This window comes from Micropterus dolomieu, unplaced genomic scaffold (assembly GCF_021292245.1).
Source record: "Micropterus dolomieu isolate WLL.071019.BEF.003 ecotype Adirondacks unplaced genomic scaffold, ASM2129224v1 contig_8843, whole genome shotgun sequence".
Lineage (NCBI taxonomy): Eukaryota > Metazoa > Chordata > Actinopteri > Centrarchiformes > Centrarchidae > Micropterus > Micropterus dolomieu.
The window spans coordinates 1-13199 of record NW_025737829.1 but is presented as its reverse complement, the minus strand read 5'-3'; the positions used below and the strand labels follow the sequence as shown (position 1 = coordinate 13199).

Genomic DNA, 13199 nt, shown 5'->3' with positions numbered 1-13199 from the left:
ACTAACACACACTCTAACACACTAACACACACTCTAACACACTAACACACACACTAACACACACTCTAACACACTAACACACACTCTAACACACACTCTAACACTCTAACACACACTCTAACACACTAACACACACTCTAACACACTAACACACACTCTAACACAATAACACACACACTAACACACACTCTAACACACTAACACACACTCTAACACACACTCTAACACTCTAACACACACTCCAACACACTAACACACACTCCAACACACACTCTAACACTCTAACACACACTCTAACACTCTAACACACACTCCAACACACTAACACACACTCTAACAAACACTCCAACACACTAACACACACTCTAACACACTAACACACACTCTAACACACTAACACACACTCTAACACACTAACACACACTCTAACACTCTAACACACACTCTAACACTCTAACACACACTCCAACACACTAACACACACTCCAACACACTAACACACACTCTAACACTCTAACACACACTCTAACACTCTAACACACAGTGTTTGTTTCTCTGCTGCAGGATCGGAGAGGAGTTCGGCCTCAAATCCATCAAACTGATCCTGAACGGGAAAACTCTGTGTGTGGGTGAGTCCAGACGCCGGCAGCTGAGACTCTGTCTGTGGAGTCGACCTGCAGCCATTCAGAGATTAACGATCGACTATTAAATCAGTCTGCAACTTTTTTGATCATCGATCTGTTCGGTTTGAGACGTTGTTTAAGAAAAGTGTAAATTTTCTGATTTCTTAGATGTGAAAAAGAAACGTTTTCTCGCCTATGATGGATGAAGTGTAAAATCAGCAGCTGTGTGGTCCCAGTACACTTTACAGAAGACAGAGACACGTAAAGTTTGCAGAACTGGATAAAAAAGGCTGACAACACATAAGAAACACACATTAAAAAACAACAATAAAATACACAATTATAAAACTAATATTAGATACAATAAAATAAAACAATTAAAATGTATAAAACTTCATAAAATACCCTAACCCAAACTATAAGCAGTCTCTCAAAATACAGAAAACCCGTCCCTAACTAAAAGCTTTACTAAAAAGCAAAGTTTCTAGCCTACTCTTAAATATGGAAATGTTGGTTGCTTCATGAACCCAGACAGGGGTCTGATTCCACAGCCGAGGGGCCTGATGGCTAAAGGCTCTGGCTCCTATTCTACATCTGGAGGCCCTCGGCTGTACAAGCAGCCCTGTTCTGGTGGCGCAGCATGGTGTAAGGAGTTCTGTCATACAGGATGGTGCCTGACCATTAAGGGCTTTGTATGTAAGGAGTATTTTAAGTATTTTAAACCGGGAGCCAGTGCAAATGATGCCGAGCTAACTGGTTGGTTTCGTCAGGTCTGATAGAAAGGTAAAACTGAGTATCATCAGCATAACAATGAAAATCTATACTGTGGCTCCTGATGGTATGACCTAGCAGAAGTATATACAAGGTGAATAATGTAGGTCCAAGGACTGAACCTTGTGGAACTCCATGGGTGACGCTGCTGTGCAGAGAGGACTCATCGTTCAGATGTACAAACTGGGCGCGATCTGATAAGTAGGATTTAAAGCAGTTTAAAGCAGTTCCTTTAATACAGATGTACAAGTGTTCAAGTCTCTGTAGTAAAATATGGTGGTCAACTGTATCAAATGCCGCACTGAGATCTAACAAGACCAGTAAAGAGACTAGTCCCTTATCTGATGATGTTAAAAGATCATTAGAGAGTTTCTCCAGTGCTCTCTGAAATCACAGAGTTGATTTGCCACGATTTTGGAAATGAAAGGGAGGTGAGATATCGGTCTGTAACTGTCTAAAACCCCTGGATCAAGAGCAGGCTTTTTAAGAAGCGGTTTAATAACCGCGTCCTTAAAGACCTGAGGTACAACAGAGGTAGATAATATTTAACAAAGAAGCGCCAACTGAGGTCATCGACTGAAGGCAGGAGGTGCTGAATTATGGAGGTGCAGCACTGGGACTAATGGTTAGTAGTCATGTGGTCTCTGTAATGTCTCTGTGCTTTAGACCAGAGTCTGGAGACGCAGGGTGTGAAGAACCACAGCAAGGTGATGGTGCTGAAGGTGAGCGACGCCGAGCTGAAGCAGCAGCTGAGCGAGGAAGAGGAGAAGAAGAAGAACCAGAACGAGAGCATCCAGAGGACCCAGAAGGGCTTCCAGATCCTGTCTGAGAGAGGTAACGTCCGTCCGTCCGTCCGTCCGTCTGTCTGTCTGTGATCAGGCTGTGGGAGGAGTCTCTGCTCTAACACCTCTCTGCCCGCCAGACGGCAGCGAGGACCCGGACACCACGCCCGTCCTGGAGATCGCGGACCAGAGAGGAAACCCGCTGAAGATCCCCCACAAGGAGAAGAAGGTAGGGAGGAGGAGGGAGAGCGCCCGAGGAGTCCGGGTCCAGGTTCATCAGAATCTAATGTGTGTCTCTGCGCATCAGGCCCTGATCCTCGCCATGGGTTTCCACGAGAAAGGTCGCTCTCTGATGAAGAAGAAGCAGTTCGACAACGCTCTGTGTCACCTGCTGCAGGCCGACCAGCAGTTCAGGTAGCGCACGCTCTGATGTCACTGTGACGCTTTATGTTGATGACGTTTAATGTCGTGTGTTAGTTTTTCATCAGGGATCGTGGCGTTCAGCTGCTCTCAGTATCGACTCCTGAATCCCCGCTGTCCCGTCAGCGTATCTGTCCTCCTGTACGTGGCGTGCACGCCGGCGTGCTGCGCTGGCGTGCTGCGCCGGCGTGCAGGCTGACCTCTGTGTGTGTGTTTGCAGTAAGTGCGGCTCGGCGCTGCTCAGCTCGGTGGATAACTTCGCCGTGCTGCAGCTGGACATCGTGTGGTGTTACCGAGCTCTGGAGGCCCTGTCCTGCCTGGACGACGGCAGGAGCCGGCTGCAGAGGGCCGAGGACTGTTTCCTGCAGTGCTACGGGGAGCAGCAGCAGAGGCTGCTCATGATCAAGGTCAGGCAGCTGGCCCAGACGCTCCGGGGACGCCGGCCGACGCCTGAACCTGTAGAGTAATTTGACCTGTGTGTGTCCTCAGGGCAACACGGGCAGAGAGGAGGTGCTGTTCCTGCGGCTCTACCTCCTGCAGAGTCTGCTGTCCTACATCGAGGGGAACGACGCTCAGGCCCGACACCAGCTGGCCAAGGTAACGCCTACACTAGCTTAGCTTAGCATTAGCAGCTCTGTTTGCTGTGAATCTGCCCTGCATTCGTTACATTACATGACAACGCCGCAGCGAAGAAGAGGAGACGTGGCGCCGCGTTCTCTCTCCCATCAGACATCACCATAGCAACATTATAGCCAGTTAGCTAAAGCAGGAAACGTTTCATCAGGAGTAGCGTTGGACGTCCCAGCTGTGACGTAGACTCCGCTTGTCCCGGCGTCTCTTTCAGTTATTTCGTTGTCGCTCCGACGCCTTCTGGAGGACACTTGCAGAGATCTTTCCGTTTCGTTCACATATACACGATTTATTACGTCAAAACTTTGACTTTGAGCAGAACCTATCAGGGTTGGGCCGACAGACGACGGGCGAGCGGTCGAGCAGGCATCGTTGTGAACATTGTTCACCTTTAACCCGCAGGTTTTAAACACCAGGAACATGATTATTATACATTTTAAATATGCTTTGGACCTTCCTCACAATTCTCTTCTCCCGCACTCAGATACACCTGAGGTAAACACAGCGGCGAGCCCCGCCTCTCTCTCTCTCTCTGTGCCGTCCCACAATTCCATGTGGCAGCAACATGGCAGCATACAGTTTGACCACGTAAATGTTGAAACAACACAGCGCCTACTTTACGATTGGCAATCCGTGCATGATTATCTGAAGCCGGTGATCTAGATTTGTTCTCCAGCCAGTCAGGAGTCCTGAAAACCACCCGTCTGTGTCTCAGGTGGAGTCTCTGTACAGCCGTCTGTGTCCGGACTCGGAGAAGATGGATCAGCTGATGACTCTGGGTTTCAGCGAGAGAGAAGCTCGGCTCGGCCTCAGAGCCTGTCAGGGAGACCTGCAGGAGGCCGCCATCCACATCAGCAACCAGAGACAGGTAACACTGACGCTCAGCTGAACCCCAGGGCGCAGCGTCACCTGATCACTTCTCCAGGTGAAGGAAATGATTCCTGCTGATCTTGGCTGGGATGTTTTCTTGTTGTTTGTTGGTTTGATGGTTTTTCGTGACGAAGGTGGGAGCCTGAGAGCGTGCAGAGGTTAAAGCAGAAGACCTTTGTTTAACTTGATCCATGATCCAGGTTGTTCTCTGGTTGTGGATCAGTCCGTGCCGCGGTGTCGTCTCGGCGCCGGACCCCCCGCCAGGCCGTCTGCTGCTGCTGCTTTAATAACGTGTTGTGTTGCTGTGTGGAGCAGGAGCGGGAGGAGCTGAAGCAGAGGGAGCGGCAGAAGAGGAGCAGGAGGATGGAGGTGATCTCCACCCTCGCAGAGCTCGGCTACTCCAGGAGGGACGCCGCCACGGCTCTGCACCACGCCGACGGGGACGTGGACAAGGCCTACGCAGTCAGTGTCTCTGTCTCCGTCCATGTTCTGTTGATGCCGCACGTGGGTCGCTGCAGATCCCGGTCTTCCTCAGCAGCTAACAGTTTTGTGTTGTTCTTCAGATCCTCCTGGACTCCGCCCACGCCGCTCAGACCACCAACAACAACGCAGAGGGGACGGGCGGTCCGGAGCGCCTGCAGCAGGTACGGAGCGGCATTTAGTCCCGCAGAGCTAATCGGCGATCAGAGGGTGCGATTGATCCGTCCTCCTGTGTGTCCCTGCAGCTGCTGTACCTGGGCTTTGACAGGGACGCGTCCGAGGCGGCGCTCCGGCTGACGGGCGGAGACGTCCAGTCGGCCACTCAGCTGCTGCTGGACAACCAGGGCGTCCTCTCCCCGGAGCTCCTGTCCATGTCCCCGCCCTCCACCTCCTCCTCCTCGCCCTCCTCTGAGGAGCCCAGCACCTCCTCCACCTCCACAGGTAGGACCCATGTGTCTCTTGAACTTACATTAGGATCCTTTTGTTCCATTGAGCCTTCGCAGCATCTTACATAACGACACTTACTGCCTTCCTACTAACGAGGGTTTGTCATCAAACACATCGGTAGATCAGTGAAGTTCTGCCTGATGTTGTAAAAGCAATTAAAGAGCGACAATGTGGATTAAAGGAGTTAGCAAACACGAGCTGGTGGAAAAGTAGAAGTCAGGACGCTTATCTAAAGTTAGGAAAGGAAAACTGACTCAGGGACTGGTCATCTGTAGCGGCCTGTTCCTAAACATCATTACCATGGTTACCAAGCAGGGAGGGTAGGAGGTTTCTCCTCAGGGGGGCGATGTGAAAATCCTGTTTGTCTGTGGTGGAAGAGACGAAGAGAATATTATTTATATTGCTCAGGCAGAGCGGTGGGATTCTTCTGTGGAGGGATCTATGATTTCTGCCGGATTGTCACAGACTAAGAAAGATCAGCGTGTAGTAAATGTTAGAGGTGCGTCCTCAGACTGCTGCTGATACTTAAGCCTGAAAATAACTTACAGCTATATCAGGTGGTTTCCAGCTGCTCGGCGTTAACAGGCAAGCTAACGTTATTTAATCTGAACCAGCTAAAACAGAACGTCGCAGCGTGTCCGACCAGTCCTGCACATCAACAGAGTGAGTCGAGGTTACAAACTTCCTTTAAACCCTGTGCTTTGTCCTCAGCGGACAGCGAGCTGGTGAACGAGGTGCTGGAGGACATCTCCCGTCACGAGGAGGACTACCTGGACCTGACGCTGGACGAGGAGAGCGAGCTCATCGCCACCATGAAGAGCTACCTGAGCCGAGGACGCGCGCGCACGGTGTGACGCGCTCGCCCGCAGAGAGCGTCACTCGTCCCGCAGCAGCAGCAGTTTAACCCCCGAGACTCCGCGGGAGGCCGAGCGGCTGAACCTCAGAGACGACCAGCAGAGATCAGTTTGTGGTTCGTGAGTTCAGCTCAGGTCACAGATTTAGTTCCAAAGTGTTTGATCTCCTAAAGAATCACTGACCGGGTTTCATTATTTGATTTAAACGTCTTCAGGCCGCCGGCGTTTGCTTCTGACGTGTTTATTATGAAATCGCTGCTTCTTAAAAGACGCCTGATGTTTGTGACCTAAGTTTAACTTTAATTTAAATTCAGTTCATGTCTTTGTTGAGGATTTCTCTGGACTGTCTCACGTTGACGGAGCCAATAAAGTTTGTTTGTGTTGATGTGTCTCAGTCAGCTGGGTTTCTTCATAACAGCAGGGCTGCACAGGGACGAACCGCAGACCTCCACCGACCCGCCGACGCATTATATCCTGCAGCTCCACGCCAGCCGTGTCTAGAATCAGTAATATTATACCCGCGAGCTGCAGCAGAAATGATATATATAATATATATAACTTGGCCAACACTGCACACCAACACTCGCTGGGTATTTTCAAAGCTACTTTTAGGAGAATAAGACGTTTCTCTGGCAGAGTTTTACTCCGGCACGATGACAAAATGTGAACTGACGATGTGAAAAAACATTGGACAGTAAATGTTTAATTTCTAACAGATCTGAGCGCTTTAGTTACTCCTAACGTTAATCTTGTGAAGGCGTCTCTTTGGGCTCTGGGTAACTGTGACGGCAGAATCTTTACAAACCAAACAGTCAGTTCATGGAGGAAAAGATCTGCAGTCTGATGCTAAACTGTTAATGAGGAGGAAGAAGAACCTGTAATAGTTTCACTGCTTTAATACTTTATACTCACGTACTTTTACACAAGTAACATTTTCACTGCAGGACTTTTACTTGTAACAGAGTATTTTTACAGCGTGGTACTAGTAGATTTACTGCAGTAAAGGATCTGAGTACTTCCTCCTCTTCAGGTCAGAGGTGCAGCAGAGTCCGACATTTAGAAATCCTCTGACATAGTAACTGAATGTAAAGGTCTGCAGGGGAAAGAATCAGTTCTGCACGGTGACATCAGACAGTTATTACACAGATGAGCTGGATATTCAGGCCTGTTTAGTTTCACAGATGATCACAGGAAATCAATATATCCCAAATGAATTAAAATCAGCTTTAAGTAACACGAAAATATTCAATTTACTGTCATGTGATGAAAAGCAGATTCAGAATAACTCTAATAACCCTCAGTTATAACTCTACAACACAGAGAGGAGGCCGTTAGCCTAGCTTAGCACAAAGACTGGAAGCAGGTGGAAACTGCTAGCCTAGCACTGATGTTTGTTTTGTTCTTCCTCTGAGTAAAGTACTCATTCTGCAGAATAATACATGTTGTTACTAGATTATAATTATTGATGCTTTCATGTGTTCATCACTTTAATGTTGCTGCAGGTGAAGGTGGACGTTAGTTTAATCTGTAATAATTCATCATCTTGTGTTAGTTGATTATTTCCTGTTAATAATCTGAATCTGCAAAGTAGCTTTTAATACATGTAGTGAAGTATAAAGTAGCATACAGTGGAAACACGCAAGCACCTCAAAGTTCATTAAAGATGTAAAAAAAATAAATTAATTTTCCTGTTTTAGCAAACTTAATATGTTACGTAACTCTTACTCTCAAGTGTACTTCATAAGATTTAATTGTAACGGAGGTAAATGTTGCAGTTAATCATGATGTTAATTTCAGGCTCTGCCCTGAATGTTGAAAGATGAATGAAGCGCCAGCTGATCTAAAGTTTGTCTCTACGTTGTTTCTGGTTAGTTTCACACTATTGTCTTTAATCAAACGTCATCTCAATCAGAATTCTGGGAATAATCTGAGAAATACAATTTTCACATGAAAATAAAGGCAGAAATCTAAAGAGTATAAAGTTAGAAAAGAGAAAGAAAATTTGAAAAATCTGACTTTAAACTCAAATTCTGACTTTAACTCAGAATGAGTGTAAATTGTATTTGAGTTCTGACTGTTAAGTCAGAATTCTGAGATTCAATTCAAAACTCTGACTTCATTTTTATGTGAATATGATATTTGAATTCTGAGTTTAAAGTCAGAATTATGAAAGAAAAAGTCAGATTTGATTTTATTCTAACTTTATTCTCAGAATTCTGCCTTTATTTTCATGTGAAAATTGTATTGGAGTTCTGAGTTAAGTCAGTGTTCTGACTTTCTTAGAATTTTCACTATCTCTATGTGAAATTTGTATTTTGTACATTTTTACTTTTAACTCAGAACTCAAGTAAAATCTTCACATAAAAATTATGTCAGAATTCGGAGTCAAAAGTCATAATTAGGAATTTATTCCTAGAATTCGGACTTTATTTTTACATGGAAACTGACTTTAAAATCAGACTGAAAATTGTAAAGTCAGAATTCTCACTTAAAAGTCAGAAGTCAAATAAGATTTTCATAAATCTGACTTTATTCTCATAATTCTAATAATAGACAGAATTCTGATTGCATTTTGACATGAAAATGTAACTTGAATTCTGAGTTTTATGTCAGAATTCTGACTTTAAACTCTGAACAAGTAAAAACATGCTGCTTCTGTGGCGTGCTTATTTGTGTATCAGTAAGTTAGTCATGCACTTTGACAAATTAACTGGTGTGTCTGGATTTTTATTTTATTTTTAATAAAAAATAATTACAATATCTTATAACCTCGTCCACACCAAACAATATGGGTCTGAATCTTTCCACAGCCGTCTATCATTCTCCTTTTAGGCTACGTCCTCCCGCCTTTTATCCCAAATCACACACATTGTTAGTTTGATTTTAATCCCTCCTGCAACTAAACCCCATTTACATAATTTCACTCTGTGATAAATTACTCTGAGCCTGAACGCCAAAGAGTCAAAAGAGCCTTTTCCCAATTAGACGCCTGTCCATTTTACTAGCTTGGTGTGGCTACATAATTTGACAAATAAACACAGGTTTCAATTAGAGGGAATTAGGTTTTTAGTTAGTTCTTTGGATCTATTAAGTCTCTTAAAGTCCACCGAGTTTCCCGCTTGAGCTAAGATGCTTAGATCATACATACAAATAAAGGTGTTTAACTTTTGTCACGATGGACAAGCTAAACATCGTTGTATCGGTTAAATTCTCCACAATTCAATCATTTTACGGGAACCAAAGATAATTCATTCAGATTTACTGGCATGATAAAAAAAGAGACGAAGTGATTACAAAGTTAGAACATTCCTTGAATATTTATATTGGTAAGGGTCCACTCATCAAAAAAGTCTAAATGGCTAAATCAAATTTGATATAACTATGGTAACATTCAGCAGGTAGTATCTCTCTCTCTTTCTCTGTCTCTCCCAGAGCTAGATCAAATTAATTATTCAGAATTGATATCTTATCCAAAAGCCTACTTTTTATACAAGTGATATTCATAATGGTTGAAATAAAGAATTTAGATAGCAGCCTATACTGTTAACTGAAGTGTTAATACATCTGATTAGTTGTTTAATCAGGAGCACAGTTTGTGTCTTCGCAGCAGTACTGAAACGGTTTTGATAAGTCGGGTCGTATTTTCTGTTGAATGTTCAGTGAAGTGCGGCCACACAAAACAACACACACAGAAAGTGTTTGATAAAAAACCAGTTTTCTTATTTAAGTCTGGATTTATTTATTGTACATGATTACAGTGGTGATAGAAGTCACTGGAGAGGGAGGTTGAGGGGGAGTCGGGGGTCAGGGGTGAGGGTTTAGAAGTAGTTGACGACCCTGCGGATGGACTGGATGTTGGGGTTCTGGGCCTGCCACTCGTTATGGCTGCAGTAGTCTCCACGCTCCACGATGTACATGCGGCCGCGGAAGTTTGGCTCCTCGTACATCACCCAGCTGAAGGCGCAGAGAAAAAAAACATATTGGTTATTTATTAAAATGTCCATAACAATTTCCCACAGTCAAAGTTGACGTGTGATGTGCGATGAATTCAAGAACCTGGATGAATCGATCGTTATGTGCGTGTTAAACTTACGCTCCGTCTCCGTAGACCTTGACGGAGTTGATGCAGTTCTTGGAGAACCCGCGGCTCTGCAGGAAGGGACAGTCGTCGCAGATCTCCACACACTGACCGGAGAAGTTACAGGCCTCGAACAGCTCGATGCGGTAGTGCTCGCCGTGCTGACAGAGAGGAAACGTTAGTCTTTGAGAGAGGACGAACATTACACTGCAGTTGTGTTTCCTTCAGCTGAGCTTCGTGCCTCCTTCCACGTTTCCCACTGGAGGTTACTGTGACTAACTTGTTAGTAGTAGCAACTGACGCATTAGCTCTACTTCTGGCAAACAAAACGGGTTTTATGGAAAATTATAAGAACTGTAGACGTCAGCAAATTTCCTTTCTGCCCAGGACGGGGAATGAGCTGCCAAATTTGGGGGCGTAATGGATCTAAATCTTCTAAAAATAAAAGCCTAAATCTAAAGGGTTCATCCTCTGGAAGAACATCGCATGGTGGTTTGGTGGATGGTGCTGCAGCTGCACCGTCACTACAGAAAGCTCAGAGCGGCATACTATTAGATTTATCCATCCTTCTTTTTAGGAATTAATGTTACAAACCTGCCATATAATAACAAATTATCCTTTGTTCATGAAACAGGTATTAAATTGTATTCTTGTGGTAAAAAGTCTACTACTGCTGTAACTCTGCAGAAACCTTGTTGTGGACGGGGGTGGTGCTAGAGGACAGGGGAGATGCCATAATCACTCGTGGGAGCCATAATATCTGCTGTGAATTTCTTGCAAATGAAAAACAAACTCGTCATGAACCGAAATGTCGCTCACAGTGAAATGTGTGACCTGCTGGTTCAGTGTGAAAGAATGAAAGCCCCTCAGAGGTGTTTACCATGCGGATGGGCTTGCAGGATCCCATGTGGTCGTTGTGGGAGTTCCACCTCTGGAACTCGGGGTACTCGCCGTGCTCCAGGATGTACTGCTGGCCCTTGAAGTCGGGGTGGTCGTAGCAGATCCAGGCTCCGCTCTCCACACGGATAGAGTTCACCCTGAAAATACACAAAGTGTCAGCGTCTAGAAATGACGCACCAGAACATCTGAAACAGTCTCAGAGGCCTTTATTATAATGCAAACTCAACACTTCCTCCATCACCTGTTGTCTCAATATTTCACTATAATGTCAGTTTCCACAGCATTAATTCAGTCACTTTGACCTTATAGGTGGGCTTTAATGTAAAAGGTTCAGCCCAACGGCAAAGAGGAAAAGAGTGAATTAGAACAGAAAAACATTATTTTGGTAAATAAACCGTAAACACCTGTTGATGAAATTAAAAAATTAGCCTCCACAACATTACTGTGTGTGTAAATCTGGGAGCTGGAAGGAACCAGTGTCTCCTAAAGCTGACACTTTGGTGAAAATGTACAGTTCTCTGTACTAAAGTGTTGGATTCCAGTTTCATTAAAGTAAACTAAGAATTAGAGTAAAAACCTGAGAGCTGATTAAAATAGTAGTTTTTCCTTCTCACCTGTTCATGAAGCCGCGGTCCTGGAAGTTATCACAGTCACCTCTGACCTCCAGCTTCCTGCCAGTGAAGCATTTCCCCTCGTAGAAGGTAATCTGGAGGAGAAGAAAAAGACGTGAGAGCTCTCCTGTCGACCGCCTCTGCTGCCACAAACCTGCCCGTCACATGTCTAGAAACTTTTCCTGTTTGTGGGAGTTTAGTTGTAGGAAAAGCAGAGTGCAGAATGTCTGATGCACACTTAAAGGCACACAAAGGTGATTAAATGATCAACAACCAGCTGTCCAAGGAAGTCACGATGTGTTATTTGTAATGATTCCACACTTTCCCTTTAATTAATTAAGTTTCGTCTTGTAACCACGCCCAGCTGTGATGTCACACCGTACTGACCACACCCTGGACTACACTTCTACATCACTGCAGCCGATCAGCACAGAGAAGATTTAGAGAAAGTTGTTAAAGTTACTCTTTAAACTGACAAAATAGTCGACACATTAGCGAGTAATAACCTTCTGTTTTCCTTTCTCCAGATGTTACCTGAACTGTTCACTCACCGTGTTTCATAAAACTCAGCAACAATAAACAGCGAGAGGGAATTTGGAGGTTTTGATGGTTAAACTGGGAGCTGAAACAACTGGTTCCAGCTCTTTTTTTAAATAACAGCAAAACTAAATGTATGATCTGCAGGAAGTAACGTTCCTAACTAGCAGCTACAGTCAATAAACAAGCGGAGAATAGTTTTATCAGCCTGCTTTTAAGATCAGGCCTTTAAATGAAGGCAGAGACGATTGTGAAGAGAATAACAAACAAGCAACTTAAACATTTTTTGTGTCTTAAAGACTTTATCAAAAATAAGACATCATCCTCAAATTAAAATTAAATTAAATAAATAAAAAGAATATTTCTTTCAGAACTGCTCAGCTGCTATCCCAGTCAGTACAGCAAGAACATCACACCAAACTCCATTCAGAAATCAAGCTATTTAAATGCAGGCGACTCTTTATACTTTGTTTACTGTAATGTACTTTATATTACAGTGTAATACAGAGTAACACAAGACATTTTGACCTGAATCTGAAGCGAATTTCTGAAATGATTTCTAACACCCCAAACTCATTAAAAGTAAAGTTTTAAAGACGGCAGTTTGTAGGAAAAAGTTCTAATCTTTTTTGATTCTTTGAATAAAATGCTTCCCAGTGGCTCACTCCAGTTTCCCCACAGGAGCCCGGTGATCTCCAGATCATTACCCCCCCCAGCGTCGTACAGCTGCTGCCGCCGGTTTACTCACCTTTCCAGAGTACTGCGACATGTTTACCCACTGGATGTTGTCCAACCTGGCCCGCAACCACACACACAGTGTAACAGAGAAAAAGTTGGACACCCCAATATATACGGCAGGGGGGCGAGCGAGGGGCGAGGTCCCGACCGGCCGGACAAAAGACGAGGCTTTAAAGGTTTCTGCTGCCTCGACGCTTTCCCTTCATCCTGATGTGTCTGCTGATTCTGCTGTGTGTGTGTGGACTCAATAGAATGTGCTTGGCCTGAGCTTTGCAGGTCAATGATCCTGCACATGCCACGTTTCTACAGAGACAGAGAAAGGAAGCACACGGAGCGCAAATACTGTCAGTGTTTCTACATAGAGATTCTGTGACAGTGTTCCAGTCAGAAATTCACTCGCAAGGACCTGAGCATCAACACATGTGTTTACTTGATTTATTGATTAACAAAATAGAAAG

The 13199-nt window shown here is 44.7% G+C and overlaps 2 protein-coding genes across 2 annotated transcripts; one reads left to right on the top strand and one right to left on the bottom strand.

The window, feature by feature from the left end:
• The first annotated feature begins 500 nt into the window (after window positions 1–500).
• Window positions 501–6262, top strand: nub1 (negative regulator of ubiquitin-like proteins 1). Its single transcript, XM_046041786.1, has 11 exons — window positions 501–629; window positions 2061–2228; window positions 2317–2405; window positions 2484–2590; window positions 2817–3003; window positions 3086–3193; window positions 3942–4094; window positions 4412–4558; window positions 4660–4740; window positions 4822–5017; window positions 5735–6262. The coding sequence occupies exons 2-11, from the start codon at window positions 2105–2107 to the stop codon at window positions 5875–5877; spliced, it is 1335 nt and encodes a 444-aa protein (XP_045897742.1). The 5' UTR covers window positions 501–629; window positions 2061–2104; the 3' UTR covers window positions 5878–6262.
• A 3322-nt stretch (window positions 6263–9584) lies between these two features.
• Window positions 9585–13035, bottom strand: LOC123965204 (gamma-crystallin N-B). Its single transcript, XM_046041785.1, has 5 exons — window positions 12752–13035; window positions 11470–11561; window positions 10836–10992; window positions 9971–10116; window positions 9585–9831 (listed from the first exon to the last, which is right to left on the bottom strand). Exons 1-5 carry the CDS (start codon window positions 12770–12772, stop codon window positions 9696–9698), a joined length of 552 nt encoding a protein of 183 aa, XP_045897741.1. The 5' UTR covers window positions 12773–13035; the 3' UTR covers window positions 9585–9695.
• Window positions 13036–13199: the final 164 nt, after the last annotated feature.